This window comes from Macrotis lagotis, chromosome 8 (assembly GCF_037893015.1).
Source record: "Macrotis lagotis isolate mMagLag1 chromosome 8, bilby.v1.9.chrom.fasta, whole genome shotgun sequence".
NCBI classification, from domain to species: Eukaryota; Metazoa; Chordata; class Mammalia; order Peramelemorphia; family Peramelidae; genus Macrotis; species Macrotis lagotis.
In genome coordinates, this window is record NC_133665.1 from 83,246,239 (window position 1) to 83,270,154 (window position 23,916).

A 23,916-nucleotide genomic window follows, 5' to 3' on the forward strand; every position below is an offset into this window, starting at 1 on the left:
AGCTTAAAAAAAAATCACAGCTGGCTTATTAAACTTCACAGCAAATATCTTACAAAGATAAAGAGATTTTTGAGGCATTATCAACTCTCTAGATAGTGTGATGTCTTTCCCTTCCTGCCCTCTTCTTCTAAGCAATAATGAGAAGGGTGATTCCTTTGCCCCAGTCTCAGCCCCCTCAGCCCCCTCTTTGGCCCAGGATAGCTTTGCACAAAGATTGCTGGCAATAAAAGATGGGTCTGGACAGCAGGAATGCAGGTGTGGCTGGGAGAAGCTTCCCAAAGACCAAAGGGCCAACATAACTGGGTGGGATATTTCCAGTGCAACAATTCTAAATACAGTGGAGAATGCATCACACCTTCTGGTCATCCACACTCAACTACTGACAACTGGAATCGTTTTTGGGTTCAAGCTGTGTGGGGCTAGATCCCACTGGCATTACATCATCTTCTAATGGATGAGGAGTTAGCTCGGGCCCTCAGAAGAAACAAAACAAAACAAAAAAGCTACAAAAATAATGGTCTGTTTAGCACAGATGTGTATACTGAAAAATAACCACAGACACTGTGTTACCTTGTTATGTTTGCCTGCAGACCTTGGTAGACCTTAAGCAGTATACCCAAAAGGATTATAAGACTATGAAAAACGAACAACGTATCAATTCATCAATATATGCAAGGACATGTGATTCTCTTCAAAACATTCCTTAAGCTAAAAAAAAGAAACTTTTTAAAAGCTAAAATGAAAATAAGGTTTTAAAATTTCATTTTTCATTATAACTATTCAATGCAAAAGCAAATTAAGATGTTAAGAATAGAACAGAAGGTAACTGTATTACCTGCAAATACATTATAACAAGCTGTTTGTCGCCTACCAAACACATATACCAGGACTGCAGTGGAGACCAGTTGGCAGGGAAAAACTTTGATCATGCAGAGGTGTTCTCATTATTTCAGACCTCAAATCAAGTAGGAACCGTCAGATGGGGAGGGGAGAGTAGAAGGTGGGCAGCAGGAGACTGAAAGAAAATACAGACCACAATTCTGTACTGGGTTCAATGTCCTAATTTAAAGAAAAAAAAACAGCCTCTAGGCAGGTATCACAGTGTTCTCTAGCCTCTCTTGGTTAGTCAGTTGGCTAAAAAATGACAAACCCAGATTTCCGGGCTTTGAAAAAAATCAAGATGACAAAGGTCAACAAGAGTATCCACAAGTATAGACGAATCACTGAAGTATTCAATGCCACAGGTCATCTTAATAGATCCTGGAGGAATTCATTGCGACATTGCATCCAGAGAAAGAGATGGCAGAGATCTGATGAGCAGCACTTTACACACTCACAGCCTGGTTAATTAATACTGGCCTCTTGTTTACCAAACAGCACCCACATGCCTCAGAGCTAGTAACATTCAGGTGACAGTGAGGCGACTGAAAGCGGGCATGTAACAGATGCCCCTCTTTATGCTCTGTTAAACCGCATCCTAGACGAAGGCCCCCGAGTGCATTCTTCTATCTCAGCTGCAGCCAAGTTGAGTTAATTGTCAGAGACAGACCTGGTTCTCATTCTGCAGAGTCCGGCAATCCAGGGATAAATGGCGAAGCATGGACAGTATATGACAGTGAAGGAATGTCTGAATAGGAAGGGAAAGGGGGCTTGAGGTCCAACATCCCTTGGAAGAGACCGAACTACCAATAACTGATCATCAAAGTCTTCAAAAATCTGCTCTAATATGACCTTCCAGCTAGTGTTTCCATGTAGTCTCCTGCATTAGCATGTGAGATGCTCAAAGGAAGAAACTGCTTTTGTCTTTCTCTGTATCTCTAGTCCTTGGCCCAGTGACTGAGTGTATGGAAGAAGGCTAGAAGAGCAATGGTGTGCAAGATGTAGGAAAAGTGAAAGTTAAAGCAAATTCTATATAATGGAAAGGAAACAGGGCAGCAATGGTCATTTTTAAACCACTCTGGGTAGGCCTGGGCAGGTGTAAAATATTCAGAAGCTCAGAGACTACCTTACAGATAATGGCTCAATAACAGATGCAACTCACACTGGCAGTGCTTCATGATACCCCCAACTGACCGTGTCAGAGAGTCCATACCAAGCCTATTAATGATACCATAATTAATGAAAATGATAGTCCCTCATTCTCAGCTGTACAACTTTAGCCTGCTTTATCATCTGTGGACAAAGAAACTCCCATTTATTGTTCCCCTCACACCCAGTGGTATTAAAAGTGTTTCTGATTAGCCGTTATGCCATACTCATATTTTATCAGTAGCAGCAGTTCACTCTAGTTAAAGTTCTTCACTCGTCATGGGCATTTTTCAGCAAATTAATGTCTTTTACTTGCATGGCTTCGCTTCACATTATAGTTTGGGGTTTAAATGGATCATAATACTTTACAGGGAAAAAAAAAGAAGAAAAGAAGATTCAGTGTTGATCATTTTTACCACTTATGACTAAATGACCTCAATTGAAAAAGAAAGAATTAAGCCATTTGTCTTAGGAGATTCAGTGGATGGTTTATGGTGTACAATTTAGCTAATAACTGTTTGGGGCCAATCTTTAACAAGTCACATATTTCCATTGTCCCTTCACCCCCTGCCTATGCTTTTACCACATCCTAACAAAAACATGACCAGAACTGGTGAAAAACATACGTCTCCAACTAATGAATCACATACTTTCCCGCAAGTACAGTAAGTACTACCAGCTGTGTGACAGTCTTGCTTTGGCAGTGGGACCAGCACAGAACAAGGCCGACACATCTGAAACCAGCTGCGCTGGAAAACCACAAGCAATAGAAGTCCGTCTGCCTTCTCAGGGGCTTCTTTGTCTGCTCTGGTGACTCTGCTCTGTCCCTAAAACTTGCCAGCCATATTCTCTACTCAGAGTTCAGAGAATCACAAAAAGTTCCAAGGGTAGAAGAAAATCCAATGGTTTTCAAGATGATAATGAGGCTTTTGTTAAGTGATACTCTCCAAGATGACCCATAAAGTAACTCAGATTCTAGAGAAATATGCCCACATATACAGAGAAACATATACATGGAAATACACACAAACTCAAACTTGCTAAGTCTCAGATTACCAACTTTCATCATGGGTTCCTGCAGAAATGTGTATGATTTAAGGAAAATGTGGTGATTATACATTGATACCCAAGATTAAGTTTTATTTTAAAATAAAGAGCATTGAGAGAAAATTTCTAATTTACTTCTATAGACCCAGCCATATATTAATTTTGCAAAAATCTTTACTTTTCCTTTCTGTTAAGGGTCAATTAATCCAGATAAATAGAGCTGTTAATGTGAAGGAAGTCTGGCAATGTATTATGGGATTTGTAGTCCTTTACATAATTTGTAGTCCACAAAAATATTCACTGACTTCAATTCTGATAAAATGTTACTATAATAAATAACATCCTTTTTTATTAAGCATATAATTATCACAATGTGTTACTGAATTTAGATTCAAGGAAGAAAGCCAAAAAACCTTGCTGACTACGATTGTCCCTGCCTTCTTGACAAAGTCATTCTTAGGTCATGGGAATTACTTAAATACAGGTACCCAGAACTAATAAGAAAGGCATGCCTTTGATGTTCTGACTATCGCCAATTTTACCAGTACACATAGAATTCCTGACTCATATTTTAAAGATGACTTAGTAGGCAAAAAGGCACTGTCCAGTAGTAAAATTCTGACTATTTTATTTTTCCCACATGAACCCTGGTTTAAAAATAAATTTTCCTTTTAATAACATTATATTCAGAGCAAATAAACCTAAATACACCAGCTGCATCAGACAATAAATTAGTTTGTAATATAAAACCTATATACCAAGAGATGACATTTTTCCACAAGTATATTTTGCCATATTGAATACTGCAGGGGTTCTTAACCTGGGATCCATGAACTTTTTGATAAGTTTATAGCAATGCAATTAGTTTCCTTCACAAACTATATATTTTATCTATTTAAAAGCAGAATGCTGAGAAGAGATCCAGAGGCTTCGCCAGATGTAAAAGGGGTCAGTGTTACAAAACTGTTAAAAACTCCTGATATGAGGGGAGAGGGAAATGAGAGAAAAACCCAAATGTGAAAAAAAAGAGAGTAAAATTCACTCAAGATGGCACAGTCAACAGGTTCACAAGAATTTATTACACACCTAATTATCAGATATTATGATAAGCTTTGGGAATATAAAGAAAAGTGAGGGGGGGTGTTTTTGTTCTTAAGGAGCTTACAATTAATAAAGAAAATAACATGCAAACAATTACGTATCTTGTGTGTACATGCAGTAAAAACTGGAGATAGTCAACAGAGGAAAAGCACTAAAGGAGGACCAGAAAAGACTTCTCAGAGGAATGAGGATATTAGTTAAAACTTGAAGGAAGCTTGGATTCAGAAATGGGGAAGGAGAGAGTTCCAGGCATGAGAGACAGTCAGTGAATATGAACAGTCAGAGTATCTTGTGCAAAAAACAGCAAGAATGAGAATCTTACTGAATCTTATGATATATTTATGTTTGAGCAAGATGGGGAATGATAGGTACATACAATGGATGAAAAAATTCACAATTCAGGATTGTGACAAAACATAATTGGTATAGACATATTAAATGATATCTGTTATTTATTTTCAACTGCATATTAATAATATAAAAGAATTGAATTTTCAAAGGACACGAAAGAACAATTCATATATTGTATAGAGAAATCTGCTGAGCTCTAATGATACCCTAAAATTCAAAACTGATCAAATAAATAACTGAATTTGAAATTTTAAGGAAGGAAAAGTTAAGCAATTAAGGTCAAAGAAGTAGTAATGAAGAGAGCAGGGATTTGAACCCATGACACCAAATCTCTTGCATTTCACCACACTGCTGGAATTTTACACCAAAGAAAAGGTCAACGGAGTAATGAAGATAAACAATGTTAAAAATGTAAAGAGATGCTTTCTCAAAATTGTCCCATTATGTTATTGATGAATTTAGATTACAGGTCACTTAATGAGTTATCAAATTTTTATCTATAAGGTTTGCCTAATTAACTGCATATCAACATTTGGGTGCTCTTTTCTTCATTCTTACTCCTGTATATTTCTTTAATTGAACAATCTAGTTGAATTTGGAAGCATATCCAAGTCTTTACTTGGACCACTCACAACCATGCTTTTAAATAAAACTCAGTAGCTTTATATTCCACTTCTGATTGTCAAAGCACTCTAAAAAACTAAAAACATATATTAATCACTCAAATGCTGCCCATTCTACCCTGAGACATAGCTGTTCAAGAGAACAAATTTTTCACTGTATGCCATACTATAACAGGATAAATTTAAAAAGGCAAATCTTTGAAGAAAACCTATGATGGTTGAAATATGGAAAAGAATGACTAGGTTAATAAGTTTACCCTTAAAGAAGGAGCTAAGATCCTCACCAACAATTAGATGATTAATCTAAAGTAGATCTGGATATTTTTTAATCTATGATTTCTATAAGGTCTACTGTGATCTTCTTTCTCCAACTTGTCCTCCTTTCTCTAAAAGGTTCCAAACATTAATACTCAATCTGAGGTTTATCTTACTGATATCACCACTACTGATGGTAAAGGCTGATGATTATAGTGAAAAGAAATAAATTGATATTTCTTGAAGGTTTGGAAGCAAGATAACAGCAAAAATTTAAAGGTGAATCAAGTATCTACTTAAAGGAAAGAATTCTTGAATGAAAAGGATCCTCCTACAAATTTTGCAGCACAGTTATTCCCAAATAAAGTCAACTATCCAGAATGTGGAATCATAGAACTTCTCTACAACTTGCATCACAAGTTAGAACACTGTTAGAACAATATAGAATATGTTAGAGCAATGAAGTAAGTGTCAGTCAAAATTACTACAACTGGGTTCATGTCAACAGCCATGACAGACTGGATAAAATATAGTCTGTAAGATAATGAAAAAGTCGCTTATGATACTTGACTTGTACTGATATTTTTGTATCTTTTATATTGGATTCTCAATTTAAAGCAGTCAAAACATTATATATGATGATACTGTAATATTGTTTCTCATACTAGTTGATCAGTACAAGTCAGGTATCAATAGAGTATTGCATAAGCCACTCAATATGTCTATACCAAGGTGCAAATCTCTCATGCAAACATAATTGAGAGATTATATGAGCAGGGGGGGAATATGATGAAATATAAAGAGCAAGGGATTTGGAGTCAGAAGACCTAGGTTCCAATCTCAGTTCAATCATTTCTACTACCCATGTAAATTCTCTTGGTCTAAATTTCCTTCTCAATAAAGTGACAGAGTTGGAAGAGATAACATCTAACTATCATTACTGCTAGGACTTTTATATGACCAATATATTAGGTCAGAGGTTTTTAACCTAGGCTCAATGAATCTTGTTTTGGTTTTTCAATGTTTTGAAAACTACATTTTGGGGCGGCTAGGTGGCACAGTGGATAAAGCACTGGCCCTGGAGTCAGGAGTACCTGGGTTCAAATCCGGTCTCAGACACTTAATAATTACCTAGCTGTGTGGCCCTGGGCAAGCCACTTAACTCCATTTGCCTTGCAAAAACCCCACTACATTTCAATAGAATTGGTTTCCTTTGTAATCCTACAGATTTTAAACTATGAATATAAAAAGGGTCTGTGGAAAAAATCTAAGAACTCTTGCATTCAGCTCTCAGTAAAGGTGATCTGGAGAAAGCTGAAGTATTAACTTTAGTTTTGGATTCAAATCAGTGATTCATTAATGTGGGAAACCATCAAAGAAGATGAACAATTATAGTTTGGGAGAGTAACCTGGAACAATGAAGTTAAGTGATGTGTCTATGGTCACAAAAGTGGTATGTGTCAGAGATAGAACTTAAAATCTACTTCTGCCAGAATCAATACTGGCCCTCTAACCAACAGATCTCACTGTCTCTTCTCAAAGTATAATTCTAACCTGATTTAATATACTTTTCTGTAGCACTATTATCCAAGCCCAAACTAGAACACTTCATTGAACTATGAAAGGCTAGTTCAAATATGGTCTTGAAAAGAAAAGCCATTCATCCATCCATTTTATATTCCCCTTTTATAGGGCTTTGTATGTGTGTAGGGATGGCTGGGCCTTGAGCTGAACTATTCTTCTGTCATTACCTTATATTTTTACAGACCTCAGACAATTGCTGGGGCCTGTTAATACAAAGTTACTTGGATAGAACCTTGACCTTTTATAGGCCACAAGATGTCTTTTCATCCAGAATGAACAAAAATATTCCTGAGTAATACTACAACATTGCTTCACGGGTATAAGTCTTCTTGGTAATCAGTTTGTGCCCTCAAGCATCCCTAAACCCAACCCTGTAATCAGACAAGACATTTAAGTCCTCTGAGACTCAGTTTACTCACCTATAAAATGGGGAAGTTGAACTCTAAGGTCCTTTAAAGTGATATATTCGATTTGTATACCAGCTATTGCATCCACAAATGTTTCATTTACTTTTAGCATACAGAATAGTTCATCTAAAACAGATTCTATTTAATACATCTAAAACAGATTCTATTTAATACAATGTGGTTTTAATTGGAAACTGTTTCAAATGAGCCACCTGTATTTCATTTTTTCAAAATTATCCATAATTTTCTGTGCAATTTGCTTCCACAATATAACTAATAGCAGTTAGTTCTATACTAATGCTATTGTTCAAAAGAATCAGTCTCTTTACTAAACTGCACTGCAGCTCTAACGAGCTCTAGGTTTGAAATTTTTAAACTTAGACAGAAGTCCAACCTACAACACTTACCAATTCTGTGACTGACCCATAGATACGCCATCTAACTAGACCATATTTCTATTTCTCCTCAAATGCAAAAATAAGGATAATACTTGCACTGCTCATTGAACAAACCTAGAGTAGGCTTTTTTGTAAAGTCATTTTCAGCTCAATTCATAAATGCAGGTTGTTATAACTTGTAGATGAGTCTGGTTTGATTTCTGTTTGAGAATCAATGAGTTTACACATGGAAAAGCATCATGGAATCTTTAGCAAGAAAGGCCTAAAAAACTCTTTATTTGCACATCATTCTAAAGTCACTCTATTTTTGCAATTTTATCTCCTATTATGGCCCACACAATGAATTCTATGTTCCAATTCTGTTTTGTTAATGCATTTGGATGTTTTCCCTTTGTACTTCTTGAAATATACTCTGAAAACAATGACTTCATTATCTTCTCTATCTTCTGTTGGGTTTTTTTTTTTTAACAAAACAGATCTTACTTTTCTGAGTTCATTCACCAGAAAAGCTTCATTGCTAATAACTACCAAAATTAGTTCATATTCCTTGATATTGCCATATTTTTCTTTTACTATTCTTTTGTACTGGATTCTTAATTTAAAGCAGTCAAAACATTATATATATATATGTATATATATATATGATATTGTAATATTGTTTCTCATACTAGTTGATCAGTACAAGTCAAGTATCAACAACAAAAAAAGCATTTATTAAATGCCTACTATGAGGCAGGAAGGCTTAATAATACAGAGAAAAACAAATAAGAATCCCTGCTCTCAAGATTCACAATCTAGCAAAACATTTTTTACCTAGTTTTTTAAGGCATTCATAATCACATATACAACAGTATTTTAGAGTTTTGCCATTAAGAGGAATCTCAGTGGCAATCCAGGCCAATCAATAGCTCTCACAGAACAAAAGGAAAATGTTCATGTAAATGCATTCATTGCCCAGGTCTCCCCCTTAAAGCTATAGTTGTAAAGAATTCCATTATGGAATGAACTCTTTTCAAGGAATCAACCAGAAATTGAGTGAAGATCTCCCATGAAGGAAACCACTTCCTCTTGAGATAGCCCAGTTCTACTAATTGAACAGGTCAGTTTTAAAAAGTTATTCAAGACTTCAAGCTTACATTTGCCAATTTGTCCATTCCTCCAGTTTCTGCTATCAAAAGCTAAATAGAATAAACAGAATCCCTTGTCCACATGACAGACCTTCAAGGATATCAACATAGCTAACCTGTCTAATGACTTTCATTGATCCTGATGTTTCATGAAAAGAAGATCCTTTACCATTCTGGTCACCATTCTTTGGGCATTCACTAGCTAAATCAAGGTTAGTCATAAACTATCCTGCCAGAACTGAACATAACACTTCAGATGTGGTGTGACCATTGCAAACTAAGAGGGATTGTCAGTTTCTTACTACTGAAATCAATGCTTTGGATATAGCCTAAAGACCTTTCTCCCTTTTTTGGCTGGAGCATCATAACATTGGCTATATTGAAAATGTGAACCACTTGAATAACCAGATGATAATACAGATGAGCTGTTATTTCATCATGCTCCCAATGATGTAGTAATAAAATCAAATTTTTGAGGACAAGAAAAATAGTTCACATTTGTCCCTGTGAATTTTATCTTAGGAGATTTGGAACACTGTTTTAACCTATCAGGATCTTTTTGGAGCCTAATTCTGCATTCTTGTAAGGTCTTATCAATATACTTTGTAGCATATAAAACAATGCTAAGTAAATAGTAGGAGTTTTGATTATGCTGATGAAAAGATGCTCATGAAAATTGATGTAAATTGGATGTAAATTATGAAAGCAAAAAATTTTGGCTTTGAATTACCTACTACTTATAAGAATTGTTGGGTGAATAGTTTCCAAATACCTAAATTAGTTCCTTCTTTTTGGGGGGAGGAGGTTTCTAGGATGTCATCTACTTTATTCGTTGGTAGCTGTTTTAGGTTCCTCCTGAAGATGCTAGCAAGATCCTTTTACTTGAGTTTTTTCTTCCTTATCTTATATGGCACTAACTAAAAAAATCATGACATTAAATGCTATTCATGATTTCTTGTAATAAGAAACTGCATTGCCTTTGTTAAAATCACTTGATTAAACTTTTTCCACCTTAACTAACCTATAATTCATGGCAATTCATACTCTGCTTATCAAGTTTCCTTAAACACATTCTTGTTAAGACCGTGCTGGATTTATCCACATCCTCTGGGCAAGCTTCACCGATTATATACATCATTGATAATTTAAAGTTATTACTATTATTGCTTTCATTGAATCCAGATAGGTCACAGAATTATCTCTTTTTTCTTTTATAAAGGCCAGTGTGCTTTATTTCTCTAAAGAACATCTTATTCAACAATTACAAGTTCCATATTCATAATTCACCCTGTCCTACTCCCCCCACTCAAAAAAATATAGGGAGAGGTTCATGTAAAGATCACATGGTTAAAAACAGTAAAAAAACCCCAACAACCTCTGACCCTCAAAATTAACCATCTAGAAACAAAATAACTATTGCTAGATAGATATTAAGTGCAGGATTCAAATATATAGCCTCTGATTCAGAAACTTATACTTAATTTGTATCACATCAACTTTTCCTAAGCTATCCCTCCCCAACATTCTCAAGGAAAATAGATCTATAAATAAAGTATGCTTTTGTCATTTGTGCATCAGGGTTAACAAATAGAGAATCTCTCTCTGAAAAAAAAAACTTAACCTAACATTGGCAATTTCCTTACACACAATTTACATGCACCATTATAGTGGTTGGAGTTTGTGTTTAGTACCACTTGATAGAAGTCATTACTAATGTGGTTTACATAAATTACATGTAACATACCCCATATGGAAACCAGATTTTCATAGTAACTAATGTTTCATAATAAACACTATGACCTGGAATCTCTGTAGCGCTCTCTCGTGTGCCCTCCTATTGCAAGATGTTCTGTGATTTGTCTGCTTTAGATATTTAGTTCATTGAAACCAAGTCATTTGAATATTCTCACTGTAGTTAAAAAGGGATTAATTCTCTCCCATGTTGTACTAGTTACAAGATAATTGGGCTCTTTGAAAGGCACTATCATAAATTACCTCAATCCATAAATTATTCTGAACAGTGGTAGGTAATAATTCTCTTGCATAAACATTTTTATTTGTAGAAGTTAACAATGAATTTTGTTTGTTTTACAATCTGAAATCCTGTTGCTTAGGTTCTGCTATAAAAACTCATTTAAGATTACACATACACAAACATTATGTATATACCCTAACTAGTTTTATTCATATATATATATATATATATGTCTATAATTTTAAACATTTTATAATACTTAAATAATTTTAATAGTTGAAGGTTTTTCACTTTAATTCTGGAAGAACACATACACTTTTATACAAATGTCACACACAAAAAAAAAAACAGCCTGAGGGAAAGTCATTCATAATCATGAAGAATTTTGTGGGTTTTTGTGACTATACAATAAGATTTGATATTTTACCAAAACACAAGGAAGATAATTCTACTAAATGAATTTCATGAGCAAATACATATACCCACAAAGTGTAGTGTACAGGAGAAGGGGATATAGATAATTATATACATACTTTAAAGGAAGTATATTTACACAGAATCCTATAAAGAACCTGTGAAAAAGTTTCATTATCAGACTATAAAAATAAAATTAGGAACTAAAGTAAGTTGCTGAAACTCCAAAAATTAATAAACAGGTCAAAGGTAAAACATCAGTGTTATAAAGGGGGGAGGGGGAAGCTTATTAACCTAAAATGATAGTCATTAAAAATTCCTGAATGTCCAAATTAGAGAAGATATTCAATAAACCTGAAAATCCAACCCTTTTAATTTATAGTTGAGGAAATGCAAATAGTTCCATAGAAGTGGATTACCCACACTGACATGGCTAATTAATTATGGATCTACAACTACATTGAAAATTTATTGAATCCTATTTCTTCTGTCCTGTACTGTATAGCAGAGCTAAATAATTCGAGGGATAATCCTACTAAGAGTAATCACTTAAAGATACAACTAGCTAATGCAGAGAAAAGTCTGATAATTTTTAATGTTGAAGTTTGAATAAAATATTTGAAAAAGGTTTTGGCAAGCTACTCATAAAATTAAAAATAAAGTTAAAAAGTACAAAGTAAAGAATGATGAAGAGCATTGGGCTACACCTCCAAGAAGCAGGTTAAAGATGGATCAATATTTCCATCTACCTTTCTACAAACAATGAAAAAGAATCAAAAGCAAAAAGTAGTATTAAGATTCCAAATCAAAATAGAACAATTAAATATTTTACAGGGAATAAATAATTTGCAAGGAGAGCTTTTCAGACAAGTTGTGAGTATTCCATGTTACACTCACCAGAATATCACATAAGCCGAACAGGTGGGTTGTTGCTTGGAGCTTCAAAAATTATTTACTTAGTAAACTGGTAGAGCTTCATGTTGAATCTGGATGTAATTTAAAATCATTGTTCTCTAATTATTCTAAAATATAAAGACCCAAATACTGTTTTTCTAACTAATGGGAAAAATAAGTTAGAAAATCTTCAACAATAAACCCTTCTATAGAAAAAAGAAACAAAAACACTACCTGAATATTTTTCCTTATTGAATATTAAAAAAATATCAATTTTTTCTGTTTCTCTTTTTCATCACAACCTTATGGTTTCATATAGATACTAGAAAGGTTATAAAATAATTTTGTGCAAATGTCAATATCAAATCAGTTACACAAATACTGTAAGGAATATATATAAAACACTAATTTCTGTGATGAAAATGTATGTGTCAATGATCATCTAATAAGAAAATGGTCCTTTAGTTTGCACATATACTAATTTTGAATATGTAGTAATTATTATGCATCACTATAAAAGTATGCGAAGAAGCATGGGCATGCATAAATTTTGAGATAAGTAAGATATGATATAATATAAACAAAACAATTCATCTTGTAAAGCATTCTCAACTTCAAAGTCATTTATTTAGGACTCGTAGAGGCAGGTCTAACCAATATATGTTGTTAAGTGGGCAACTTCTGCCCTAAAAATATTCTTCCTTATTGTTCATAAATTCATGCACCAAATTGATAATGTAAATGGAAGGCAAATATCTATGTGGCTATAATAAAGGCACAACATGGGTATAGATTATGCTCACAAGTGTCCATTTAGTACCTAGAAAATGAAATAATTAAACACAAAAGAAGGAATGGCAGGAAAATTTTAAATCCAAACTAAGAGCCAAGAGGGAAAAAAAGACAAACTTTTATTCCAGTACAAATCCAGGGTAGACAAATATGAACTAGGCAAGAATATATTTTAAATGGCTGATGCCAAAATCAGAGACACATGGTGATGTGGCTGATATCAAAATCACTTGGGCGTCACACACAACTATAATTAGCAATGGGTGAACCTCAGCAGGATTAGATACGCCTCCTAAATTTTAAATGCTTGCTTGCAGCTAAATTTCTGTGAACCTCTTTGGTCTGGTAATCAGTCTGGGAGTCTTGTAGAAACAAGCTTTCTCTAGATATTTCCATTGCTTCGTGGTTTCTGGCAACGTTGGGCAGTCCACAGAAGCAAGATTTTCTAAGAGTGTCTTGTTATTTCCATTTCCTATCCCAGCTAAAACCAAGTGCATAAGGATTTTTCAAAGTTTTTTTTTAATATTCACATGAAAATCTCAGTCATTAAAAAGTTGGGTTTTAAAATATCAAATGCTGCTCAAGTTTGTTGGTGATGCTTTGAAGAGTTGAAAGAAATAATATAACAATGAACTAACTTGCTGAAAGAAAAAGCCTGGCAGGGACAGAACGTAGGAATATTTCATTAAATGGAGGATGCTCCTACCTCAGCCATCTTTCAAGAAGATTTTAAAAGGGCCGATTTTGATAGATCAAGGACTCAAAAAATCATAATTTGCCCCAAAAGACTAACAAGGATTGACCTTTGTCATACATGATTAATGAAGCTCTATATTGTCAAATTTCATAAAAAACACTGTATTAAGTCTTGTTTAGAGACACTATGCTGCATCATAATGTTTTCTATTACCATTTATTCCAGATGTAAACCTCAACAGCAGCACAGTCTTTAAAAATTACCATATATACTTGCTTTGCCTTAGCAACTTCCTTATTTTATACAATAGGGACTAAGCAAAAGAGTTCCTGATTTTCATCAGAAAGGCATAATAAAAGAAAATCTACTTGAGGATTTTCAATTTACATTTCCCTGCATTGCTTAATATTTATTTTACTCAGAGCTTATAAGTGACGTCATTTGACTTCCCAATATTTTAGATATATAGAAATGGACATATAGATATATATGGAGATGTATATACATACAAATATACTGGGCTGGAATGATGCTTTGAAAACAAAAATATTTTTTTTTAAAACTCCAGAATATAATCTGGAATGACATTATGAAAGTCAGTTTTAGGCCACAGCAAGTTTCTCTGACTAAATCTTATCTCCCTTAAACTAAGAGTTCAAAATGGAAATGCTGAGAGACTCAGCATTAACAATGTTGTTATCGGCCTCGCAAGTACTTGAGCAAGATTTTATTAAAGTCATATTTTTCTAACATTAAATTTCAGTGTTCTGCTACTAATTACAAATGTCATGAACAGAACTAAAGCTCTCTGACTTGGCTTGTTTACTTCTGCACACACATGTCAAACACACAGTTCATTAATGATTTCAAGGTGCAAGAAATGATAGCAATCAAAATTCACTACTGTTGATTGCTATTATTCTTTCATTTCTGATTAGCATCTTTATCTGTTAGTAAGTGCTTCTGTGTACAATATCTTGATTCCCACAACATATTAAACAACTCATTTTATACCTTCACATGGTATAAATGAACAAAAGCTCATAAAGGCAACTATTATTAGTATTATTATTAATATTACTATTCCTCTGCTAGTGAAGATGTGAGGTAGTTTGATTTTTTTTTATTCTAAAGTAAAAATCAAACAGAATTTGCCAGATCTATTTCTGGATAATAACAAATCCACTGATTATAGATCTAGGGCATATTCCTCTTTATAGTAATAGTGCTGAATGAAAACTTTGGCTTCTCTTGCCTTCTCCATTTAAAATAGCAGAAAGCTTCAATGAATAAATAAATTAGAAATGAATGTGAGTTCTCTATGATCAAGTAGGATATAGAACTATATTCCAAAGCCAGTGAAAGTTATTATATTTCATACTATGGAAATAAGAATATGTTTATATATTATTCATTTATTATATTATACAAGTATTATTATATATTATGTATGTGTTATATATGTAATTCTAAGCCAAATGCACCTATTCAATTTACTTTCAATTCCAAATTATTTGAATATTACTTAAATAAAAATTTAAATTTGATTCCCATTCTGGAAAACTTTTTTAATTTTTGATAAAATACAGAAAATATACTATATTCATTCATATTACAGAGATGTCACTTTACTCATTTTCTACTAGACTTTTTTTCATAATTTTCCAAAGATTCTCATTCTTGCATCTTGAATTTTTAAATTATCCTATCCTAACGGATTATGAAATATAAAATGTAACACATACTGATTTGAGTCTGAGGATTTGGGTTCATCTGTATGCTCCTGGACAAATCAAAGTTTCTATGGGAATAAAATTCCCCAGGTATAAATGAAGTTATTATACAAGATTATTTCTAGGCATGTCATGGTAGAAAGAATACTGGCCTTGGAAACAGAAAAGACAGAACCAAATATCTGTTCTAATATTTATTATGAGTGTGACTTTGAGCAATCATTCTGAGGCTCAATTTCCTTGATTGAATAAATGGAGAAGACAATACTTGTCATGATGTAATAATATGAAAAAAGCATTTTATAAATCATTTTATAACAGAAGTTATTAATGGAATTACTATTATTATTATATATCTTATAATTAATCTTATAATATTTGATAGAAATGTAATGTCATGAATTTGGCTACTCTCCTCAGCATGGTCAGTTCACTTTTCATCCAATCACATACCACTTTTCATGTATAATTCATCTTTAGGAATATGCTGCAACCATTCACACCCACCACATCCCTATTCCTCTGCCCTCTAGGTGATTCCCAATGTAAAGGATTCTTATTATTAAGAGGTCAAAATCTTATAATTATTTAACTAGTTGGAATCAAATCCACGCATTAGATGAAATGGCAGATCACTATGGTTTAAGTTGATTTCTCAGGGTCAAGTCTCCATTTGATTCCACTTCTTTAAAACAATCTAATTACTCCATTGTCTTTCTAGACAGACATACCAAACAAAATATATTAAACTAATCCAAATACCTAAATTCACCGCCTATGTACACTAGTAAAATAGAGAAGAAATTAAGAAAAATGAATCTAGAAGTATGACCCAGGAAAACATGGAGTACCACTGATAACTGAATGATTAAATTGAAACTAGTCTTTAAGGAAAAAGAAGGGTAGGATAATCAGTACAACTGAAAAAATTGCAAAAGGGAAATGTATAGCCTTGGTCCATGATATTTGAGAGTTTCCATATCAGTAGAATATATTATCACAGCATTATTCTCAAAATTCAATAATGAAATCCACAGGAAATTAAATAATTTCATACCACTTGAATATTTCACTCTGAATACCTACAAAGAACTCTTTTGAGAAGGTAGAGAAAAATCTAAAATGGCTAAAATAAACTATGGAGAGAAAAAAAGGAGAATGGCATTCCCCTTAATTCCTTGTAACTGCCAGGACTTTCTCAAGGAACAAACAAGAAAAAAAAATTTTAGGAATCTTAATTTAATTAAAAATTCTTAACATTTTTAGGGCAAAAATAAGGAACACTGAATCTGGTGTGAAGAAATTTAAGTCTGATCTCAAGAGTCTACAATATATGTGACCATGAACATGTTTGTCTGGGTATCTTTCCTCTTCTATAAAGGTAGTATTTTAAAACTTTTACTAACAGCTTCAGACAGTTAATTAATTTCAAGGAAGTCATGTTGGAGATTATGACACAATACAGAAATGTAAGCCATTGTTATTATTTAATGAGACCATTTCTCTAATACTAGGAAATAAGTTCACAGTAACATAGAGTTTTTTCAAAATATGGTTACCGTACTAATAACTCTGAATCAAAACACATAGGTAAAATACAAGTCAAACTCTGTTACAGTGACCTCTACGGGAATGTTCAAGTTCTCTTTACTGAACTGGAGTTTTTTTAAATATTACTTGAAATAAGAGGGCCATTGACTGCGGTTTAGAAATCTGTTGCATGTGACATGACCTATACATAAAATCGTACTTAACTGCAGTTATATTTCAACAAAGATTTTCTCAACTTTCTAAATGAGGATAATCACCTTTCCATGTTCAATCTTAATATAACATTCTTAAAAAATAAAAAACAAATAAATCACTACCATATATCTGCCAACTCACTGGCAGAGCCTTCCATCTACCACAATATGCAAACACCCAAAGTTGAACGTTACTAAGCAACATTTATGATTTGTCTTAAAACCATACATCATTGTTAAGACTTATCATAATGTTTCATAAGCCAAAATAAACAATGACCCTAATCTTATAGTACTGTTTTCAGAAGTTACCAAAAGAATAGCTCATACTTAAAGTCAAAATTTGACAAATTTTAGTAAGTGCCTACTATGTGCAGAACACAGAAAGATAATGAGACACAGTCTCTTGTCTCTAGAGCTGATACTTTTAGAATACATACAACAAATAACTTTACAAGATGAGTGGTTGAATAAAAATGTTGAAATCTGATGGGATGAAGTTGTTACTGATCCAGGAAATGAGAAAGAAAAGATCATGGAAGGTTACTTAGATAAGGAGGCATTTCAACCTAGATTTTTAGAATAAGTAGGAATTCAAAGATGATGAAGCAGAAGGAGACCATTTATTCCTTAAAGAATAGAAGGAGGAAATGTGGAACTAGGGAAAGGGGGGAAAGAAGTATAAAATGTTTACTATTATTTTAAAATAGAGTACAAACAATGCAAATATATTTTAAAAAGAGAGAGGTAAAAATAAGGTAGTAGAGGCCAGGAAAAGAAATCTGACATTTTATTCTTCCAAATAATAATTATTATTAGGCAATAAAGAGTCACTGATGACATCTGAACAGAACCAGAAATAAGCATAAGGAGCAATGATCTATCAGAAGTATAAAGGGTGGATTTATAAAAATGTACAGAAATGAAGCATAAAAATCTATTGTGACATTCCAAATGAATGCCAATGAAAGGATGTGCTAAGAGCACTGCAGTGGAAATAGAGGAGAGGACAGAGAAAGGCAGAATTACAAAGTTATGCTTGACAGAACTTTGAAAATGGAGAAATGAGAGAGAAAAAAGTTATAATAAACCAAAATATTTTGAATTTAGGCGTATAGAGGAATGGTAGAACCTTACAAAAACAGTAAAATTGGGGGGGTAGATTTATTTTTTATGTTATTTATATAAGCTAATGGGGGTTAAGTGACTTGCCCAAGGTCACACATCTAGGCAATTATTAAGTGTCTGAGACCAAATTTGAACTCAGGTCCTCCTGACTCCAGGGCCAGTGTTCTATCTACTGCGCCACCTAGTTGCCCCCAGAGTGTAGATTTAATTAAAAAGATAAACTGAACTATACATTTGGCATTTGAAGTACACATTCCTCATCAATTTTAGGTAGGTAACAGCAGTCTCCTTATCCCCAATTTTGAGATGAGTAAATAAGATGAGTGAAACAAAAGTTTTCTAAATCCAATCCATGCTTCTTATACTATTTAAGCTATCCCTATATAAAATAACTGAATATTCCCTCTTAAAATGATTATTTAACTTCTCTTAGCAAAAAAAAAAGTTTCAGCTTAGCTTCAGTACTTTCACAAAATGAGCAAAAGACTTATTGTAACAATCATATACAAAGTGAACACCTAAATATAAATAACACCTCTAAATTTGGGATACTTTGGTAGTAAACATACAGCATATATGAATAACATTTTTATTGTGCATGTGATTACTGTAGATGGAAATAAAATTGTGTCTTTTTTAGGACCATGTAGCCCAATTTGAGAACATTTCTTAATGTACTTTAGGAGATTATCACACAGATCGGTTCTTTATGAAGAAAAAGAACAGCTAATCATACACATAGCTATTCTCTAACAAATAATGTAACTTAAAATAGAACAACAAAACAATAGAAAGCTTCACTACCACAAACTCACTTATCATATGATTTGTCTAAAATCTAGATCATATGCCCAACATGTTGCTCTATTCATTGAATAAACATTTATTAAATAAACAAAATTCAAGACACGATACTGGTAAACAATTTAGATGAAATAATTTCAACTTTCGTTTATTAGGAAAAGATACATACGCAGACAACTACAAAAAAATGCAATAATATACAAAGACTATATCACCGAAATGAAAACAGGTGTTATACCATATCCAAGAGGGAAACTGGACAGATAGCAGAGTAAATGAATATTCGTGGAACTTCCTTTACTCATTATCTCAACTTCCTTGCCTCTCATGAAATTCTCATCCAATTTTCTCTCTCATCATGGCTCTCTCCAAAGTTTTTAATAACTGGTAACTACCAAATTTCATAAATTTTTCTTAGTACAAATCCTGATTAATCAATCTTATACATTTGACAATCATAATGTTTGTCCTTTATTCTCAAAGAAGACCACAACATAAAGGGAGGTGATGTCATGACCAAGTACATGAGTTTGATTTGAGTGAGTTGATGCTGTGCTAAGTCATCAGTCTCACTTTCTCCTCCAGAGTCATTTGAATCCACTGGCCAAATATGAATCAGGATGACTGGAGATGGTCTTGGATGTGAAGCAATCAGGGTTAAGTGACTAGCCCAGGGTCACTCAACTAGTTGGAATCAAATGTCTGAGATCAGATTTGAACTTCCATCCTCTTGATTCCAAGGCCAGTGCTCTATCCACTGTGTCACCTAGCTACCCTACATTTGACAATAATGACCAACTTACCTTCTCTTTCCCTTTTGTCAGGTCACATGCAAATATTCTCTCCTGCCAACTTACTGCATAAATAAAAAAAGGTCTTTTTACTAGCTCCTGAGTAGAAACTAAAGATATATGCAAAAGATTTCCCAAGTAATAAATGTTCATTGACTCTCTTTCTGTGTGTTTCTCTGTATCTCTCTCATTTTCTCTATCTTTCCCCTTCTTTCCCCAGTGGCACATGAGGCAAGAAGTGCTATAGAACTCCAGGTGAAGTAAGTCTTGGGGACCCACTTTTTCCACCTGGCTGCCTCATAGTTGGAAATACCTGGTACATATGTTGGGTCTCTTCTTTCTTGATCTTATGTAAATAAGGTTCAAAAATGTAATGTACTGGATTTTGGGATGTGGAGTTGTGAAAAGTGGGAAGAACAATTAGAGGTCCAGTAACTAAAGCTCATAATTGTGTTTCCCAGAGAAGCCACCCATGAAAATGACCAGCTTCATCCAGCACTTGAGAGATATATTCTAGCAGTCAAAATACATTATCCTGGATGTAAGGGAGAAAACAAATACATTAACAATGATGTGAACTGTTTGGGGGAAATGTTTTGTAACAAACCTTTTTAAGTTTGAGTGTCCACTTTACAGAGATCAAAGTGGTAACATGGGAAAGATATTGTACATTGGTTTATATATTATACATTCTCAGTAAAGATACCGTTAGAAAGATAAATGATAATGGGAATATATAATTGGCATTTATTATTAAGAAGAACACACTAGATGAGGGCTGAGAAGTAAAAGTACTAGGGACAGGGGCAGCTAGGTGGTGCAGTGGATAAAGCAACAGCCCTGGAGTCAGGAGTACCTGGGTTCAAATCCGGTCTCAGACACTTAATAATTACCCAGCTGTATGACCTTGGGCAAGCCACTTAACCCCATTTGCCTTGTAAAGACCTAAAAAAAAAGTACTAGGGACAGAATGAATACCCAATACAACATAGAACACTGAGAAGAGAAATAGGCAACAGAGTAGCAGAGAAGCAAACTTTATAGTTTAACTATGGAATGGGAGAGAGTGTCCAGATCCTGAACTACAGAAAAACAATTAAAAATATGCAATAGTAGAAGTAATAGTGAACCAAAGACCAAGAAAGTCAGCTATCTAGAAAATGAGTATTCTAATTTCTGATATGTCTTTAACTAAACTACATTCAAAGAGCTCTTAATCCATATGCCAGAGTCCAGGGTGGTTTTTGAGCTCCTCAATCTCTTACATTTAATATCACAGGCATCAAATAGATCTGAACCAGGTTCCATTAAAAAAGATTCTCAAAAAGATGCGTTGCTTCCTGATCTGATAGGAAGATTTTATTGCCTCATGACAGCAAAGGTGAGAACTCTTGAATGCCTCCATAATCACCTTGTACCATTTGATGGATTAGTGGACTAGGAGTTGGAAAATGTGAGTTTGAGTAGTAGACCATAGATAAGTCATTTAACCCCTTTAGGCATCTGGTGCCACAGCTTAGAGTCAGAAATTTGGCCTCAGACTTGCACTGAGCGAATCTGGACAAGACTATTTGTCTCAGTTTGCTCAACTGTAAAATGGGTATCACAGGGTTATTATAAGTATCAAATGAGAAAATGTTTGTAAGAAAGCATTTTGGAAATTGTCTGATACAAAGTAGGAACTATATAAATATCATTCTTTCTTGCCTTGACTCCCCTCGAATTCCCTCTTTGGACCTTGGTTTTCCAATCTGTAAGGACCAAACTAGAGGAGCTCTAAGGTTTGGTCCAGATCTAAAATTATGATCTTATTATTCTGTGTCATATTGTCTCAACTACAAATGAGGATAGGGAATAGGTCACATTTCATTTTATTACTCTCAACTTCTGATTGATGGTATTCCTTGGGCATATAAAGCATTGAATTGAATTTTTAAATGAAAAGAAATTATATAGTTTAAATCATTCTTTTTGATGGACTCAATGAACTCTAAGAAGCTGCCCAGTGAGAATTCTTCTTACATAAACTCTCAGAAGGTGCTTTAGTTCTGACCACAGGAAAAAACTACCCTCTTATAAACTTCAAACATAATCCCCTTACCTTTAAGAAACTACATCTTCTTAAAAGATACCAAAAGCAATGAAATTATATCATTATTAAACATATATGCACAGAGTGACATAGAATTCAAATTGTTAGAGAAGCTGAATGAATTATTAGGAGACATAGACAGCAAAACTACAATAATGGGGGACCTCAACCTCCCTCTTTCAGAACCAGATAAATCTAAACACAAAATAAATAAGAAGGAAGTTGGAAGCATGGAAAGAATTACAAGAAATGATGCTGAGCAAAGGCAGCAAAACCAAAAGAACATTGTAAAAATTAACAACAACATTATGAATTGATCAACTTTGATGGATGTACCATATCTCAGCAGATCAGAGGAGAGCTAGGACAACTCTGGGAGACCTGTTATGGACAATGCTATCCACATTCAGAAGAAGAAAAACAAAACAAATAAAAAAGCCAAACTACAGAATCTGAATGAATGCTATGTTCATTTTCAAAAATTTCACTTATGTTTTTCCTTCCTGTTCCATTGTTTTCTTTCTTTTTTCTTATTCCTAATTCCTCATACAGAAAATGACAAATATGTAAACATGCTAAACACAAATATATATGTACAATTTTCACTACACTGTTCATTGCTGAGAGGATGTGGGTGGGAAGCGAGGGTGGAAGAAAATTGTGTAACATAAATATGAATGTGAATGAATGTTAAAAAAAGTTTCATTAACATATAATTGGAAAAATAAGATAAAACAGCAATTAAAAAGAGAAAAGACTAAAAAGAAGCCTTCAAGGCTTTCATTAGGGCAATAAAAAAGGGAGGAAAATTTTTGAAATCTTGAGAATTCATCGTATAATAAATTTCAAATCCAAAGGCATGAATAATATGTATTAGTAGATTTAAAAAGAACTATTTCCTCAAAGATGGTAGTCTCAAATAGGCCACACATCTTGTACAGAATTATAATCCATGGAATCCAGGTAAAATTTAGTGTAATGTTTCAAAGCAATCAGAATATCCAACATCGGGGCAGCTAGGTGGCACAGGGGATAGAGCGAGCACCAGCCCTGGAGTCAGGAGTACCTGGGTTCAAATCTGGCTCAGACACTTAATAATTACATAGCTGTGTGGCCTTGGGCAAGCCACTTAACCCCATTTGCCTTGCAAAAAAAAAGAATATCCAAAATCTCATATATACCAATAAATAGCAAATTTAAAAAATTTTCAAATATTTATATTCATTATATCCTTGCTAAAAGTCCTTTAGGAATATGAATTCCCAAAAATTTATTGGAAACATACTTCTTTAAAAAACTTGAACTTGTGTTTAAAAATATTATTCTTCAAAACAATAAAAACAGAAATAAAAGTAAATTTGCAAACACTATCATCAAGCGGTAAACATAGGGAAGGACAGGTACACAAACACAAAAGAAAGACAATGAAAAGCAACAGCAAAGAAAGGATACTGATCAAACAACAGATAATAAAATCAAGGAGAGAGAAAAAGAGAAGCTGTTTCCAAATATAGGGTGAAAACGGATTTTTCTTTTATTTTGGAATTATTAGGAGTGAATTTGTTAAAGCTTCAAGAAATTAAACTAGAAAAATTGTGGAAGAAGAAAACTGATAAACTTAGCTATTATTAGGGAGAGTTGTAAACAACTGCTTATAACAATATTCTCTGGCTAAATTCTTAATTGTAACTAGGACAATGAGAGTCATTGTTTATGATTCAGAGGTGGAAAAAAATCATTACTATTTTCCCCATAATTTTGTCTTGGATTATAAGATAGAGCATTTGATTGAGGAGGAGTTTATTAGGGGGAATGAGGGGAAGAGAAAGAAGGTACAGAATTTATTCAGAACTCTTAGGTTACCGTGGGAAAGTCAATGAATTTTCCTTGTCTCACATTCTTCATCTGCAAAATGGGCAAGATAGTACTT

At 33.7% G+C, this 23,916-nt stretch overlaps 1 protein-coding gene across 7 annotated transcripts in view; it reads right to left on the bottom strand.

The window, feature by feature from the left end:
• Nucleotides 1-23,916, bottom strand: part of BNC2 (basonuclin zinc finger protein 2) — a 514,203-nt gene that overhangs the window by 224,437 nt on the left and 265,850 nt on the right. The window contains exon 1 of one of the 7 annotated variants that reach the window (XM_074197557.1): nt 836-23,544. The exons of the other annotated variants lie outside the window; for them this stretch is intronic. Coding sequence (XP_074053658.1) covers nt 836-880 — 45 coding nt within the window. The 5' untranslated portion in view covers nt 881-23,544. Of the gene's footprint in view, nt 1-835; nt 23,545-23,916 lie in introns of those variants that run through there. 7 annotated transcript variants of the gene reach the window in all.